The sequence below is a fragment of the Balaenoptera musculus genome, chromosome 14 (assembly GCF_009873245.2).
Source record: "Balaenoptera musculus isolate JJ_BM4_2016_0621 chromosome 14, mBalMus1.pri.v3, whole genome shotgun sequence".
Lineage (NCBI taxonomy): Eukaryota > Metazoa > Chordata > Mammalia > Artiodactyla > Balaenopteridae > Balaenoptera > Balaenoptera musculus.
In genome coordinates, this window is record NC_045798.1 from 38,498,250 (window position 1) to 38,516,836 (window position 18,587).

The 18,587-nt window shown below is 37.9% G+C and overlaps 1 protein-coding gene across 1 annotated transcript in view; it reads right to left on the reverse strand.

The window, feature by feature from the left end:
* The window catches only part of ROCK1 (Rho associated coiled-coil containing protein kinase 1), a 150,526-nt gene extending 138,358 nt beyond the window's left edge, over positions 1 to 12,168 (reverse strand). The window contains exon 1 of the mRNA XM_036823051.1: positions 11,230 to 12,168. Coding sequence (XP_036678946.1) covers positions 11,230 to 11,322 — 93 coding nt within the window. The 5' untranslated portion in view covers positions 11,323 to 12,168. The remainder of the gene's footprint in view (positions 1 to 11,229) is intronic.
* Positions 12,169 to 18,587: the final 6,419 nt, after the last annotated feature.

Genomic DNA, 18,587 nt, shown 5'->3' on the forward strand with positions numbered 1-18,587 from the left:
GTGCTATCATGTATAACTGACAGCATCCTAACTAATTCAGAGAGAAAGAACAGGGGAATGGGGGGGGTGGGGTAGGGGCAGATAATCATTCACAACAATCAAAAAGTATTCATTGAACAATAATGTCCAGAATTACTAAGCCCTCATTAGTAATTCTCATTAGAGAGGTAAGACTAACACTTAAGACAGACTCATACAACACAGTTCTGATCAAGTTCTAAACTATATGAGACAGATTACAAGTACTATAGAAGTTCAAAAGAGAAAACAACAGTGTAACACAGTTGTAACTTATGTTAGACTATAAAGATGAGAAAATTGGCGAGGAGGACATAGAGGAGAACTCAAAGGGAGAGAAAGATAAGGCCTGGTGGGAAAGAGCAGGCAACATGCTGTAGAAAGTGAGGAAATCCACCTGGAACATACAGTCTGTTTTGGAGAATGGTAGGAATTAAGACTAAGTAAATAGGGAAGCTAAGACCACATGACCAAAAGCACTAAAGTTAAGAAAAAGAAAGATATAGTATGGACTATACAGGCAAACTGCTAGGGTGTCCCACTAAACCCAAGAATGTTGGGTTGAAAATTTCGACTTGAGTAGGGCAGAAATAAAAGAAAGCAAAGATCAGATTCAAGAAATATTTCAAATAAAGAATCCCATTCTACTCTTCTCCCAAGTTTCCAAGTACTAGTACTTCTAACTACAATGGAACCTTCATAAATCTGTAATATAAAGGTAGAGCAAGGAAAGGAGTAACTATTAACACCTGGATGAAACTACAGCACTTGCATGTAAATTATTTCATTTAACCCTCATGATTAAACCTATGAAGTAAATATTATCATGATTCTCATTTTGCAGATTAAATATATTCAGGCTCAAAGAAGTTAGATAACTTGTCCAAGATCACTCAACTAAATAAAAAGTTGGCCTGTGGAGTGGGGAGGTGGATAATAATGCTCTTGGTCAACACAAAAGTCCTTTTTCCCAGAACAAATTATGAAGACATATAATGAAAACAATGATGATGATAATGATAGCTAACATGAACTAAAGGCTGAGAACTATGCAAAGCATGTTACATGCACTAGCATTATCACATTTAATATTCCTAACAGCCCTATGAGAGTCTATGATTAATCTTATTTGAGGATGATGTAAGCATTTGAGTCCTAAAAAAGTTAAGAATTTTGCCCAAACTCACAAGGCTACTAAGTGGCTGACCTGGTTGGGATTCAAAATCACACAGTCTGACTGCAAAGCCCATGCTCTCAACCACTATGCTATATTGCCTCCATGACTAGATATTACTAGAAATAAACAAAGGAAATACAATTAGGATGAGATGAGTAAACACTTTTAGAGTGGATGATAAAAATTAGAGAAACATTTTCTTTGTCCTACTGTTAAAGTATTAAAATTTTAAAAATCAACTAAAGGATAGAAGACATATCTAAAACAGAATTTCTTAATAAGGTTGGGAATTTAAATACACTCATATCTAAAGACAGTTTGGAGACGGTTTCAACTAGTGAATTTTGTACTATACTCCTAATGAAAACCAAGGGTCAGAGAGTAGATATTAGCTGTCCAAGGCCATACAATTTTTCAGTTTACAATTTACAGTGTCAACTAGAGAGTACAATTCTGTACTTCAGACCCCACCCACCATCACCCACCAACCATTCAGTTTTTCTTTCATTGTATCATACCCACATTCTTGGAAATCAAACAAATGTGTAATTCTGTTAGTGTTGTTAGAACTAAGATTTTTCCATGTAAACGCAAAAAATACAAAGTGATGATAAACAGAAACTAGAATTATCGGTATAAAGTATTTTTTCTTCGTTCGAAAAATAAAATTTCACAGCCCTAATTATTAAACAAGGATAAGAAGCAATTTCAACCAGTAGTAATGAGTACTAGCATCCAGTTCCCCGTTAAACGGCTGATTTCCAAGTCTGGGGCAAGAAATGTATGTACAAGATGAGCCTGGGCATCTTATTACACCAAGAAACAAGGAAGTTCCCTCAAAGATTATTAAGATCATAGACAAATAAGATGGGAGTCAATGTAAAGAGGCTCCCATTAGTCAAAGACAGGACAAATTGAGCATAGCAAAGATGACAAAAATTGACTGAAACACATCAAATATATTTTTTAATGGTTTCCACAATGATGCCAAAAATAAAAAACAAAATAAAAGAGAGAAATAAATAAATAAGTATTGGGTATATCGTATCCGCTGAACTTTATGGACTAGATCAATGAGTTCTTTTGCATACCAGCCTTTTAGGCAAAGGGAGACCACAGTAGGAGACTGTAGGGAGGGAGGCCGATAACAGCAGGGGATATATTCCCCTTGTTCCCTTACTGCCAGATCAACATGCTTCTATCTACTTAAAACCACAGTCCCTGCCAGAAAGCCCTCTCCATAGAGCTACCTTCCAACTGCTCTCTTCCCTTGTCCTCCTAAAGGTGGTAGTAGCTCTTTCCCCACTGTTACTTGTCCCATGGTACCGCACTACCCCTACTGATTTCCTTAAATACTGTCTATACATTTGTAAATAGTCCCTTTCTTTAAGTTCCCTTAAATACCCAATTTGTGCCATGTCTAGCACACTAAACCTCCAAAATACCTTACTCTGAAAAGTGGCAATTAAAGAGAAAGACTAAAAGAATCTAAAAAAAAAAAAAAAAAAAAGTTGATACATGTGTATGTATAATTGATTCACTTTGTTGTACACCTGAAACTAACACAACATTGTAAATGAACTATACTACAATAAAAACTTAAAAAAAAAAAGAATCAAAAAAAATAAAAATAAAGAGAAAGACTGATGCATTCACCCTGTATTTTATGAACCCTATTTCACGGTAAGCAAACAGCCCTATAGATGATGAGTAAAAGTTCTTAAATTCTTATATTCTCTTAACAGAAGAATTACAGTTAATAAATGTGAAAGGAATGATATAATTAGAAAACCATTATTTTGCTTTCCCTGATGAATAACTGCTTCAGCTAAAAATTATAAATGGATGGAACCATTAGCTGAAAGGATACTAAAGGATTTTACAAAGCAAGTTATTCAGGCTGTCACCACCTGAACACACTGATCAACCTTAGCATCACTAAAAGCGTGGGTCAGCCAGATACTGTATGCCTCTTGATGTGATGCAAAAGAAAATACAATCTATGAAACACTCCTGACTAAAAGGTCAAAATAATTAAAACGAGTTTTTAGATCTAACTACCAACTTACAGGAAACATGGAAGATACAGGAGCAAGCTAAATGACATGACAAGGAAACAAACAAAAAAAAATCCAGAATATGAAACACTGTATGGTACCAAAGACCTAGTTTTTTCAACAAGACAATGGGGGTGGCAGATAGAGGAGATGGGGGAAAAAACTGCTCTACATTAAAAAGAGACTTAAAAGACCTAACAAACAAAAGCAACATGTAGACTTTGTCTGAATCTAGATTCTAATAAAGCAACTGCAAAAAAGACATCATTTTAGACAACCACAGAAATCTGAATATAAACTGGGAATTAATGGTACCAAGGTACTTTTAATTTTGTTAGACACGATAATGGCCACTGTGGTAATGTAAGAAAAAAAAATTTTTTGAGATGTTTATTGAAACATGTAAGGGTGAAATGACAATATCTGGAATTTGCTTTAAAATATTTTTCCAAGAAAAAGGATGTTTGATGAAGCAAGTACGACAAAATTTTGAAAACTGCAGCATCTGAGTAATGGGGGTTCACTATGCTATTTTCCCTACTTGTGTATGTTTGAAATTTTTCATTTATAAAATTACCAAACAAAACAAAAATCCATGTTTTTTCCACTACAACCACAGTTTTCAAACTTGAGCGTGTCTAAGAATCCACATCTCATGCAGGATCCTAGGACTTATCCCCCAAAATTCTGATTTTGTTTGTCTGGGCATGGGCTCAGGTTCCATTTTTAACAAGTCCTCAAGGGAATCCAGTACATACAATCTACAGACATATCTGAAAATTATACACTTAGACTAATTCACCACAAGTCTTTAAATATACTCCACCTAAGAGAAAAGGCATGATCTTACCTCCCCTTCAAGCCTTATCCCACGCATATCTGCTCATAACTTATCCTGTTCCTGGGACTGTAAGTTCCATGAAGGCAGAGCCCTTTGCTTTTACTCACCATGGGGTCCCCAGTGCCTACCAGAGCACCTAGCACACAGTACACAGCAAATAAATATTTGCTGAATAAATGAATTCATTATTCATTAATGAATGAATAACATCAAAGAGAAAAAAGAAGAGTTAACTGTAGTTCACTATTTCAAAATCAGTTCCAGGGAACAATCTAAGATAAAATTTCAATTTCTTGCCAAAAATCAGTATAGAAAGTATGGAATAAAGACTATAAATAAAGTATGGGAATAACAATAAACTAAAATTAAATAATAAAAATAAACATAGGAATAAAGGAAGGACACAGGTTAGGGTACACTTTAAAATATGATACATGTTTAAGACAACCTCTCTCCTAAGACATCAAACTTTGGACGTTAATTTGAACATTCAAGTTCCTACTAACTGTTTAGAAACTATGACAATGTACTCTTACATCTCACAATCCCAAACAGGAAGGGCAGACACATTAGAAAAGTAAGCTAGTACATGTATACATTTTAATGGAAATACAAATAAGTAACTCAATTACCACTTTCTCTGTTTAAAAAGCACAAACCCCTACAATTATGACACAAGTCACAAATGCAAAAAAGAATAACTGCCAAATATAACAATTAAAAGTTATCTTAGGATGATCTTCTAAGGCTATGTAGAACCAGTTGCAAAAATAGCACTTACCAAAGATGGTTCCTATTCTTATACTTCTACCCCCAAATCACTTAACTTTAAAATTTTCCTTCTTAAAAATAAATCAATAACACTTTTAAAATTTTTATGGAATTATAATAAACAAAGACTTATAGAATTTTTAGAGACACAATGGACATTAGCAACTACATGGTCCAATTCTTCACTGGGGAAAATGAAGCCCAGATGAGAAAAAAGATTTACTTGGTTACACAGAGAGTTAACAGCAAAACAAGGATATGCCAATGCTCTGAATTTCCAGTCCAGTGTACTTTTCACTATACCATGCTAACAGGATATTTTAAAAAATATTTTCCATTGTGAAATGCAGTAGTATCTGTTCACCTCCTTGTACATACATGTGTGGGGTATTCATCAGCTATGTTCTGGGCTTAAACTAAATGCATGTACCTCTTTTTTAGTGGGGATGGTCATGGGGAAGGGGAGCTACTAGACTATCTTCAGCAACAGAACTCCGTATGTAGTATTTCCTGATATGTGGGCCTTTCTGTCATATATCAGAATCTCTAGTTTTTAACCATATAAACACATCAAAACTTAAAATCGTGAAATAAAACTAAATTGTAAAGTTATGCAAAATCTAATCTAAAACTGGGGAATTGGGGCTTCCCTGGTGGCGCAGTGGTTAAGAATCCGCCTGCCAATGCAGGGGACACGGGTTCGAGCCCTGGTCCGGGACGATCCCACATGCTGCGGAGCAACTGAGCCCGTGTGCCACAACTGCTGAGCCTGCGCTCTAGAGCCTGCAAGTCACAACTACTGAGCCCGCGAGCCTAGAGCCGGTGCTCCGCAACAAGAGAAGCCACCGCAATGAGAAGCCCGTGCACCGCAACGAAGAGTAGCCCCCGCTCGCTGCAACTAGAGAAAGCCTGTGCACAGCAACGAAGACCCAACACAGCCAAAAATAAATAAATTTTAAAAATAAATAAATAAAAAATAAATAAAATAAAATAAAACTGGGAATTTACTCTTTGTTCATTATAAAATATTATATGTGGTTCCTTCTTCTGGATTAAAAACAGTTCTGACTCAAGAGATTAATGAATGGCCCAATTCATGTCTCAGCTATTACCCTGAGCCACCTCTCTATACACCCACAGGGTTCTTCCAGTGCAAGAAGGCCTGTTTAACAGAATAGTGAAAGTATAAGATACACACAGAAAGAGAGTAAGATAACTAAATCTCTGTAAACCAGCTCCCAACTGTCTTTTTTATCAATCTGAACCCTTAACACAAAGTAGGTATGTTATAAATCATGACTAAATGAATAAACAATCTCCAAAAGCCCCTCCTCGTTCTACTGAATCTCATCTAAATGTCTCCATTTTCAGTAACAACTGGCTTGGACACTTCAAATAAAGTACAGCTGGATTATGAATTTACAAGCATGGTTTGAAGTGCCAGATAAATTACTCTGCACTTAGAGAAGACAATAAATATCAACTTCCAGCCTAAGCACAGTGACTAGCATATAACAGGAATACTATAAATATGACAAAAATAATAGTTACCAATTAACAAATGCTTACTAAATGCCACATGTTGTGATAACTGCTTTGTCTACATTATTTAATCTTAACGAAAATCTAGTACTATTATCCCTCCACTTTCCTTAAGATGAGACAAGCTTTGAGAGGTTAAAATTATTCACCTAAAATCATCTGGTAAGTACACGACAGAGCCTACATTTGAATCCACGTTTAGAACCTACACAAAGATTTGCTGAATGAATGACCTCAAAACAGTCTAATCCAAACTAACCGGATATGCAACAGATAATGGTAACACTCATGAATTATGAACACTAGCAAGCATATAGCTTTAAGGCCCAAAGATTTAATGACCTCAAGTCTTTTCACTCCACCAACAGTAATATAACCCCAAATGTGATCAATGCAATTGGCAGGACACACAGAGGGACGATACAGCAATAATCTAGAATCTGGAATGCTAGCCACAATCTTTTGAAATAATCCAACATGTGACCTAGGATTGTCAAAGTTAAAGTACACAACAAAAAGTTCCATTTGAGTGGCAGGCACACTAGCAGTGTTAATGACAAAACAGGTAAGTTATGTGACATGAAGCTTATTTTGGAATATTAGTAATTTGAGTAAAAATATGACATCCAAGTAGAGATGCCTAATAGGCAGTCATGTATTTAGGATTCAAAAACAGCAAAAAGACTAAAAAATAAAGACCTGGATATCACGGGTACAGAGATGATAGCAGCTGAAGATATAAGAATGGATGAATTCTCCAAGACAGGTGAAGAGAAGGCTAAGTATTACAGGCCAAAGACTGAGGCTGAAGGAAAAAGAAGTCAGCAATGTAAAGATGGGAAAGCACTAGGTCAAGGAAGCCCAGAAAAAGAGAATTTAAAGAGGAAAAACTCAAAAACTCGGAACTTCATTTACATTTGCCTTCTACATTCTGAAAAACTGACTAATGAATGACGGTAGCAACAAATACGTACAAAGGGGACAGCAGTGTTGGAACTCAGTATGCACTGTTCATCTATTATTGGTTGCCTTCCCTCTATGCCACTCACTCATTGCTACACCTCCACCAACTAAACAAAACTAGAAAAAAAAAGGTCAAAAACAAAAACTAAAAAAAAAAGATGCTACAGTCAGATAGCTTTATTTTCAAGAAATGTATGTCAAACTTCAAGACAAATATACACCTAACATTCCCACTCACCTGCCTTTGTTTTTCCTTTTTAATTTACAAATTATAGGCATTTTTGCCTCTGGAAAAATAAACGTTAATTAAACTCCATTCCTTACTGTTTTCAGAGATATTCAAAACTATTGAGAAATTGTTAACAAACCTTAGATAAAATAATTCTAAAGTTTAAAAAAAAAGTTGGAAAAAGAAAAACAGCTCTTGATAATCATAAACTATAACATGGACAGTAAGAGAACCATTAGGACACTGGAAAGAATCTGACTTACAGAAAACCAATGCTGAGTAATTTGGATGATCTAGGAAACGAGTGAATAGGTACCGTATTACCTTAGCATCTGCAGACTATTTTAGCATTTACATTTGCAATATGAAAAATGGGCTTACCTGGTTTTTAAAATAAATTATGTGTTCAAGAAAAGGTTGAAGAAATCATTTATCAGGGCTTCTCCCAGCTACATTATTTTATAACTACTAATACTCAACAAAAAAAGCTGTTTTCTTTGTGGGTGAGGTGGTTTAAAAGACCTATGCCAACAAACTCTTCTGAAATCAAAAGGTGTAGGAACTTGCATTTCTGAAGAGTAGGTCTAGTCAAGAAAACATAATTTGACAACTTTATTTTCTGAGATTTCCAAAAAAAATATTAGAACTTGAGTGTTGTACACGGCACATAATACATACTCAATAAGTATCAGCTAAATAAAGCAACAATGGCCAAAATAATAGGGAAAGTCAATCAATTTAAAAAGGGTATTGTTCCTACAACACATGAGATGTCCAAAGTCCAGACAGGGAAGAGTAAAAACGGACTCACTGAAATAGATGAAGCTGCCTGGTAGGTCATTCTGCATGGCTGAATAAATGAATGAATGTTTGATGATAAACATAAAATAATCATGCAAAGAAAATTCATGTTAGATGCTACAAAACTGGAAAAAGGGTTCTATCTCCAAAGAAAAATTCAATCTTTACCAAGTTCAGATTAATATAATAAAATTTCAACAGCTATCAATAAACAATTATGGAACTCAACAGAAAAAAGGGGATAGGGGGAATATGTCTGTTGACTATGTTCTTTTAGGTCTTGGGCTCCAAGATACTTGGCTGTCCTAACTCTGAGAGGGCATGACTACCTGCCTACTTTCTTGACTCTTCCTCTTTGTTCTTTACCGTTTTATCATTATATCAGTTTCAACTTGCATCTGTGTGCAAATGATTTCCAAACTGTTATCTTTAATTATGAGCTCAGTTTCATATCTCCAATAGTCTACAGATCATGTCTTTGTGGTTGTCCTACTATCCCCTCAAACACAACAAATATAAAACTGAATTTATCTGTTGCCAATTCTTCCCAAGCGATTTCCAAACCTGACTTGTTTTCACCAGTCTCCCTATAACCCAGGCTTAAAATTTTTAGTCATCTAACTATTCTTTTTGGTTGCCCCTTCTCCCCAACCCTGCCAATCAAATTCCATCAATTCTCCTTCCCCATTCTAATGCCCCAATTTTGAGCTTCAATCATTTTTGGACTATTACAATAATTTTTTTTAAAACTTCAAATCTCACCCCATCTCCAGTCTCTTTCCACACAACCCATCCTGCACACAACTACCACATTCATCTTCATTCACCCTAGCACAGTCCTGTTTATAAATATTTAATAGCCACAAAATACTGAAGAAAATCTAAACTCCTTAGCCTAGCAATCAAATCCTCCACACTCTAACGCCAATCTATCCTTCCAACTTTATCTTCTGTTCCCCTAGCATGTGCTAGCCCGTCATGTTTCCACCCTCTATTCATGTTATCTTCCACTCCCCCTTTGACTACCCTCTATCTAAATCCTATCCATCCAGCATACAGCATACTGTGGCTCTCTCAACTCACAGAGAGTTCTTCCTTTCAATATCCAAGAGTGTTTATTACCTATACCAGTCATTTGAAATTTATCACATATTTTCTCAATCCGTGAAGTGTTTTGCTTTATTTTTGTGTATGTGTGTGAGATTAGGACTTGTTTTTCTAAATAGATTGGACTTTCAAGGAGAGAATTCATGACTTACATTTCCTTATATCCTCCACATTTCAATAAATTTGTGAGGTTCCCACCAAATGAAGCCACGGCAAGAGGCTAGAAGACAACTAAAACAAACCAAAAAAACTCCTACTAAACCCTCCCTGTAACACTGCTTCATGGAATAAGGAGATCAAAAAGCAAAGTAAAATCAAAGATATACAAAAATTGGATAAATATTAAAAGAAGAATTAGACTTCTTAAAAGTTATAGAAATCCTTCCTAGAAAGATAAGTTCTAATCCCTTCTCTTATTCAATAAAATGTTTTCAATTATATTAAGCATCAACCCTCTTTTTTGTTTCTCTATATGAAGAGCATCCATAACGTGGGTGAGACATTTCAAACATACAACCCACAACTCTTATTTCACAGTCAAGGATGCTTAGAGTAATTTAGAAAGCTTTGGGGAGAAACTTTCTTGTAGACCCATATGTGTTAAAAAAAATATACACAGGTATTTAGAGTAACTGAAACGTACGTTACTTTTAAATGATCTACATCATTTTCCTGATTCAAGATGAGATTTTAAAATGGTATTATTTCTCTGAATGGCATTATTTAATTCACTTAATTTTAATCCCAAATACTGTGGACATCTAACATTAATTCTCTGAGAAGTTTGTAAATTACTATCCATACACATATTCCTTGAAACTTTTAAGATAATGTGGTTGTGTCTGGGCCAAAATAGGATTACTACATAACTTTTGGTTGTTCAGTAAAGGAAAAACTTGCTTACAAATAGTTTGCAACTATTAGTATTAGACGAAATTGAAAAAACTTAAGAACTCCAGTTATCTACAGGTAATTATTGATGCTATCAACCACTGAAGAATTTTTAAAATAGTGTTTCAGCCTTTCATATCATAAAAACTTCTTCAGAATGTTTCAAAAGTTATAATGTTAAGCACAACACCACCAAAAAAGGCAATTATGACAAAATATCTGTGCAGTACTTTTGTAATCAACAATATTGTAAAAGATGTTAATATCGTGATGACCTACCATCAGTTATCTTGGATTTTTACACTTTAATAGTCCAGCAAAAAGTTCCTCAGACTCAAATCACCTATGACATTTTGGCTCAAAAATCACTTCCTCAATATCGATTCTACATTGTCACAAGTCTAAAAATTAAACCCTTAAGGAGCTAAATAGCTGTAAATGGAAAGCAGTCTTTTCCAACCTTACTGTCAAACCGATAGGAAGGATTAATATTACTAAGATCGCCATTCAACAAACTACGTAGTAATAACTTTGACGTGGTAACTTTTTATATGATCGCCTGCAATAGAGGTTTATAAGTATCTTTTGTGTAACGATGAACTGAGTCAGAGCTAAAAGTTCAGAGAGTGCAGAGCCAGTCCAATGATAAATAGGGCTACGGCATGAGCTTTTTCAATGGTACTCCAAGACTCTTCAGGAAAAACACCAGATTTTGGTGTTTTCCAAGATGATGCACACCTGAAACTTTCTTTTGCAGATAACCAGACTGAAAGCAAGAGGAAGGAAATAAATACAGAACCTTCGACAAGCAAAAGAGAACAGTGCTACTCACCAGCAAACAATCTGAATTCACTTCCGATTTGGGATCCCGCAGCAGGTTGTCGATTTTTTCAAACCGAGTCTCAAAACTGTCCCCAGTCGACATGTTGCTGCTACTGTGACAATACCCTCGTACCAGCACCAGGAGCGGAAAGCAATTTCAACCAACTTCCTCCGGCGGTGGGTTCGCGGCCGCGGGGCGGAGGAGCCGGAACCCCAGGGTCACCAGGTGCGCCCGGTTCCCCCTCCTCCCCCTCACTGAGGGGATCTCCGCTCTCCAGACCCCGGGCCGGGGGCGACGGCGACCCACAGCCGCTCGGACGCCCAAAGTCGCATCCCACCCGGCAGCCCCTCACGACAGCCGACAGCGCCGTCGCCACCAGCCTCGTCGCTCCGGCGAAGTGCTTCAGCCTAGCGGGCCCCGGCCGCCTTCGCCATGGAGGGCTCCCGGTCCCGAGATGGGCAGGAGGGGGGAGAGAAAGAGAAGCAGGGTGGAGACTCCTCCGGGCAGCAGGGGAGGGAGAAGAGGAAAGGCGAAAGCGAAGGGCGGGCGCGGAGCTGTGCCAGCTGCCGCTGCCGCCGCCGCCGCTCGGGCCCCGGGCCGGGCCCGCTCCGCTCTGAGGCGCTGGAGCCGGTCTAGCCCTGCATCCCCGGATCCACTTGGCCCGGCCCGACGCACCGATCCGCCTCGGCCAAGAACTGGTCCCCGCGGGATAGCCTCAGTCTCCCATTTTGTCCCGGCGCTGCCGGGGCTGCTGCTGCGGTGTCCGGCGGGGCAGGGCGAGGTCGGTGCCCGATGGAGACTTGGGAGAGGACGGGCTGGAGAGGGGGCGGTGAGGGAGACGAGAGTCCGGTCCCGGCGGCTGCGGCTGGGGGAGCTTCTGGGAGGCGCTGTGGCCCGGGCTGGCGAAAGGGCGAGTCGCGCGGCGAGTGCTTGGGGGGTGGGGCGAGGGGGGCAGTGAGGGACTAATATGTCCGCCTTCCTGTTCAAACAAACGGAGACCGCCGGCGCCGACTGCGCATGCGAGGCGCGGATGTTCGGAAGGGGAACCGGGCCCGCGCCGCGCGCGCGCGCACTCGGACGCCTCCGCAGGGCCGGGCTGGGCCGGGCGGGGCGGAAGGCTGGGAGTCCCCGGGGCCTCGCAGGCTGGCTGGGAAGGCTGGCAGCGGGGAGGAGCTGACAGGGCGCGGCGGGCGGCACCGCCCTCGCTCCAGCAGGCGTTGAGCAGCTAAGCCGGCTCGGGAAGCGGCTGTGGGTGTCCGCGCGAAGGAGGACCTCTCGCTGCCTCCGGTGGCGTCCTGGCCGCTGCCCCAGCTCTGCTTCCTCTGGGCTGCAGCCATCAGGAGAATTCTAGCGAGAAAGGGTGCTTGTTATTGTTATTTTGGAGATAGTTTTGTTTTGTTTTGTTTTGTTTTGTTTTTTTAAGGCAAGATGCCTTTTCGCCGGCAGGGACCAGCGTTTTAGCACCAGCGGAGTCTGGTCTTCAGTAGTGCTTCATCGTCGGCCCTCCGTGAACCCCACGTCGTTTAACCCGTCTTTGCTTCCATGGGAAAATTACGAAGCAGTGCAGTACATGACTCTCCTAAAGCGAGCGTGTGTGTCAGGGGAGCTTTAAACTATTGACTCCGGAATATATGGTCAATAGAAGTCAAGCTCAATTTAGTTTAAAAAAAAAAAAGAAAATAATCTCAGGAAAGAAATCAATATTTTTTAAGTTATTCGTACTAGTTCTCTCACACGATTAACACTCCCACTATACTCTTCTTGATGTGTAATCCTGCCATTTCGATTTCAAAACATTCAGTGAAACTTAGAATAGTGATTTTACCAGACTAAAGTAGAACATGAAAGTAATGGCCATTTCCTCCTAATTCAATTGCTTCATTGACTGTAGTGTGAGAGAGGGTGAGACGTGTTATCCAATCTGCTGAGAAAGTAATGTTCGTCACTGCTTTCAGCAGGACATCTACCTTAATTCATTTCTAATCAATCTTCAGTTTTGCTCATAGGTCAAATAAAGGATTGCTAAAAATAGAAAATGTGGATGTTTTACCCCACACTGGAGAATGCTACAGATGAACCAATTGTCTTTATATAAAAACCACTGTACAGCATCTGAACAGTCCACCAACTTTCTGTTGTGAGTCAGAGGTTAGGAAAATGTTCTATTGTTTGAAAAATGTGCATTCTGTTTTCATTGTGTTAGATACAAGAAATATTTAGATGTAAAATCCACTGTATAAATCAAGATAGGAAGTAAGTCTTCACAAAAATCGTATCAAAGACGACAACTAGACAAAATTCAGGTATTTCATTAAATGCTTTTGCAGTGACTTTTCCTGGCTCCAGTATTTTAAGCCAGTCATGTGAATTAAATTTATTTTTAAGCATAGGGCTTAAAATAAATCTGGCAGTTGCCCTAAAATAAATTTCCTAAACCATGCTTGTCCTTTTTTATTACCATTTTTAGGTAGTCTTAGGAATTTTGTTGTTTCTCAGAGAACTGTGAGCATTATGCTGCTTTCCACTTGGACGCTTAAAAAAATGCAGGTAGCTAAGACAATAATTGAGTGACACTTATAAATGTAAGTGGGACTGAAAGCCCATCTGGCAAAGCTACTAGAAGTATAGGTGTGGCCTATATATTTTACTGATCTACAAGGCTAATCTGATGATTGTAACCCCCCACTATCTTTTACCATAAGATAGCTGGACTCTATGTTTTTGTTTTTTAAAAGTCCTCACCTGTAATAGAGTAGAATCATATGACATTAAAGTTCCTTTCCAACTTTAAAATTCTATTGTCTAATTGTTACTAGTCTCTTTAAAAGCATTGTGGATATTTGAGATCACCCTTAAAGTATATATTAGAATCCTAAGTACAATTGCAAACTACTGATACCATGTATAAATATAGTAAGAATATAACATTAATTACACATACTGAGTGCTTACCATGTGTTAGGCACTATTCCATATATAATATCTCATTAAAACTTCAAAAGTACTCTGCTATAGTTAAACCTACATTGTAGATGGGGAAACTGAGGTGCAGAAAGATACGTTAGTTGCTCAAGGTCATGACAGACCCACGTTGGAACAGAGGCTGTCTGACTCCAGAATCCCCACTCTTAACTGCTGAATGTGCTAACAATATCCAATCCTAATACAATAACAAGTAGTATTATTTCACAACTGTATTATTTACGTCACACAGATTTAAATGATTCCATATAAAAAAGGAAATTATAAAATTTACAATGTGAGCAATATGATTACAGTCCCTAGGGAAAGATGTGAAATGATTTTAGAAAGGTGTGAATAAAAAGGATCTTGGTAGTGTTCAATAACAGTGGCTTGACTAGAGGTTCCCAAACACTGGGTCCAAGAACCAGTGGCTGTCCTTGGTGGAGTTGTTCGTAAAGGAAGCTATTCTACTTTAAGACTGTCTTTCAATCTGAAATTCTCTTGACTACTTTTTTAAAAAACTAAATGTATTTTCCTTTAAGAAGCAAGAGTAATAGTAAATGGTACAGTTTTTTTAATGTTTTTCACTTGGAAATTTAAAATTACAAAGTTGGCAATTTAAGCAAATATATAGATTAAATTAGTTATATGTTAATTTTTCTGGTTTTTGGAGTTCAAACATCTGGAAGTGTTTAATTTATATGAGATTCATGCTAGGACCTAATGAAGAGACTGCGGTGCTGAAAGAATTTGAATGAGGCATATTTGGGAGACATCATGGAAAAAGTAGAAAGATTTGGGTGTAGACTTGTGTATAGTGAAAGACAATTAAGCTGAGCATGCCTTTGCTTTCGGTTATTTTGTAGGAAATTGATTCTGTTTAATGTTTATGGAATTTCTTTCATAAACATTGATGTAGTAGCTAGCCTCGAAGGATGGTCCCCAAAGAACCCTGTCTTCCAGTATTCATGCCCTCCTGGAGGTACCCTCCCACACTGAATCTGGTCTGGGGCCTTATGACCTGCTTTAACCAATAAAATGCAGCAAAAATGGCACTGTGCCAGTAACAAGCCTAAACTTTGTGAGTTTGCCTGGCAACTAATCATTTAGTGCTCTGGGAAGCCCAACTAAACTGAGATCACCATGGTGTGAGGAAACCCAAGCTAACTAACCACAGGAAGAAATCAGATGCAGGATGACTGAGGAATCCAGCAAACCTTGAGAACAGAGACTACAGACTTATGACCCACATCAAGCCATTCCAGCAGTCCCCAGCCATTTGAAACGCCCCAAATGACACCACAGGGAACAGAGACAAGCTAATCCCTCCAAGCACTGCCCACACATCAGAATCATGAACACATAATAAAATGGTTGTTACTTTGAGCTTCTAAATTTTGGGGTAGTTTCTCAACATTAAATAACCAAAATGGTTGGATTTCAGGGAAAAAAAATATTCATAGTTAAATGTGTATATAGACATCTATTGAGAGTACCTTTTATACTTGTTTTATATCACCACTGTACAAGGAAGTGGTCCACAATGAAGTGTTGTAAAGGAATGACAAATTAACTCGTGTTTATTGTCTTTACTTCAACAAACCTTTGTACAAAAGAAATGTAAAAGCTTTTTGATCAAACTAAAGAATGCTTCCAGATTTTAAAAAATATTATAAAGTTACCATATTCCCATATAAACACATTTTCACGTATATTTTTATATTTTCTCAATGCATAGTCACATCTGTTGTCTTAAAAATGTACCAAAAATTCAGGTACACACTGTAAGTTACATATCAATTGTAATTTGGTGCCATAAATTGCATGTAATCTCAAAAATGCATACCACAACATATATACACTACCAAATGTAAAATAAATAGTTAGTGGAAAGCAGCCGCATAGCACAGGGAGATCAGTTCGGTGCTTTGTGACCACTTAGAGGGGTGGGATAGGGAGGGTGGGGGGGAGACACAAGAGGGAGGAGATATGAGGATATATGTATATGTATAGCTGATTCCCTTTGTTATAAAGCAGAAACTAACACACCATTGTAAAGCAATTATACTCCAATAAGGATGTTAAAGAAATTTTTAAAAAAATGCATACCACAAATGTGTTAAGAAGGTTATGTGGCTAAGTTCCTACAGAAACTGTAGTTAACATTTCCAAGAAAGTATGATACTTACTATGTTTCATATAACTTTCCAAAAAGGCATTATTTATTTATTTATTTTAGTGTGGAACAACTTCACTTGATTCTGAACAACTTTAGTAAACAAAAAGTTGTGAAAATTTAGGTTCAGTTCTGTTTTAAGAGGTTGGTTTTATATGATGAATATTTACCCTCAAAGTAGTTTATATGTACATATTTTTCTAGATTTGTGAAGTGAATCAGGAAGAATATGTTCCATTACCTAGGAGTGCTCTTGAGATGAGCCAAGCTTTTTTTTTTCTTTCCACAGGATATTCAGGCTTGGGAGTCAATGTAGTTTGACATGTTTACATCTACTACAGCCTAGGTGGTGCCTAGGCAGTTGGGGATGTGGCATCTATCAAGATTACCGCAAGGAAAAGTGTAGGACCAGCCGTGAGCACAGGGTGCCCTTAAGGACTTCTCCTGACTCACCCTGGAATGCCTTCCTCTAACATCTGTTTTTTATTTCTTAGAAGCTGCTATTCCATTCAACTGCAAAAATACTTGCATTGACCCTAGAAACAGAATGGAAAAATAGAAGGAAACAGATTTCTGTAAAACAGTTACTTCCCTGCTCTATGTTATTGCCATCTTGGGGACCCTTCTGTTCCCACACTCACAAGCCCAAGCATGTAAATGTCTGATGTTACAATTCATTCCAAGGGTGGAGACTGTTAGGTTTGTGGAACCCCTGAGATGGTGCATGCATGACCATAGTAAGAGAGGAAAGCCCAGATCAAGGAGATAATAAACGATATACATAGTTGGTGATATACTCTTTTTCAGTTTTTGCAAGAGCCTCCTGTCCAAATTTCCCCCTCCCACCCAGCAGCCCCCCACTGAGTCCCAATTGTGTGTTTTCTAGCCCATTGCTTTTTAGGTACTTACATCTTCCTCTTTAGGGCTGTTACATTGGTGAATTGCCTTTTTTGGCAGTAACGGACTCTCGCTCAATATCTAATTCCTTTTTTTTTTTTTTCATAACGACTTTTATCACTCATCTCAGTCTCAACTTTAAGACTTCCATGCCGGGATATGGGGATATATGTATACATATAGCTGATTCACTTTGTTATACAGCAGAAACTAACACAGCACTGTAACGCAATTACACTCCAATAAAGACGTTTAAAAAAAAAAAAAAAAAGACTTCTATGCCAAACACGTGGAAACAGAAAAATGTGTTTCTGACATTTCACCATTTCCCCCTCCCTTTCATCTTTCAAAGACCTCCTGAAATATAACATCTTCCCTAAAATCCCTGTAACTTGAAGAGAGGCACTGATTCCTCACGTTCACCCATCAGCATATAAATATCACCCATATACACTCTATATATTCTTTCTTAATAACCAAAACCCTTTATAAACCTTACTCCTTTTTATTTGCAGACAGTGTTAGTGCTCTGCTAGTTGAATTTATACATATGCTCTTGTTTATGTGTTCTTGTCATTGCTGCTTCATGCATTCCCTAAGGCATAGGCTAGGACTTTTAAAGCAATAATCATGTTTTTCTTTCATTATAAAAATAGTACATGCTTATTTTTAAGATTTTGGGAAATATGGAAAAGTAAGAGAACAAAATTCACCCATATTCCCACCACTCAATTACAATAACTATTGACAATTTTGGAGGTTTTCTTTTAATCATTATTTGTCCCCTGCAAAGGTTTGTTTGTTTTGTATGCTGTATGTGCAATCCTTATATACTGTTTTTTTTTTTCAGCTTACATAATGGTTTGTATAAGCATAATTACCTTAAGCATAACTTTTAATACCTGCATAATATTCCATTCCAGAAATTTACCGTAGTTTATTTAAGCATTACTATAAATAGTGCTACTATAAACATCCTTGTGCATAAAGTTTTTTCTTTTCTTCCTTTTTTTTGATTTTTTTCCCTTTTTAAAAATTTTTTATTTCATATTGGAGTATAGTTGATAAACGTTTTTTGGATTTTTTTCCCTTTAAAATTTTTTTAAATTTTATATTATAAAGTTTTTTCTTAATTGAGAATTATTTCCTTAGAAATGCTTCTCAGGGACTTCCCTGGTGGCACAGTGGTTAAGAATCCGCCTGCCATTGCCTGGGATATGGGTTCGACCCCTGGTCTGGGAATATCCCACATGCCGCGGAGCAACTAAGCCAGTGCACCACAACTACTGAGCCTGCGCTCTAGAGCCCATGAGCCACAGCTAATGAGCCT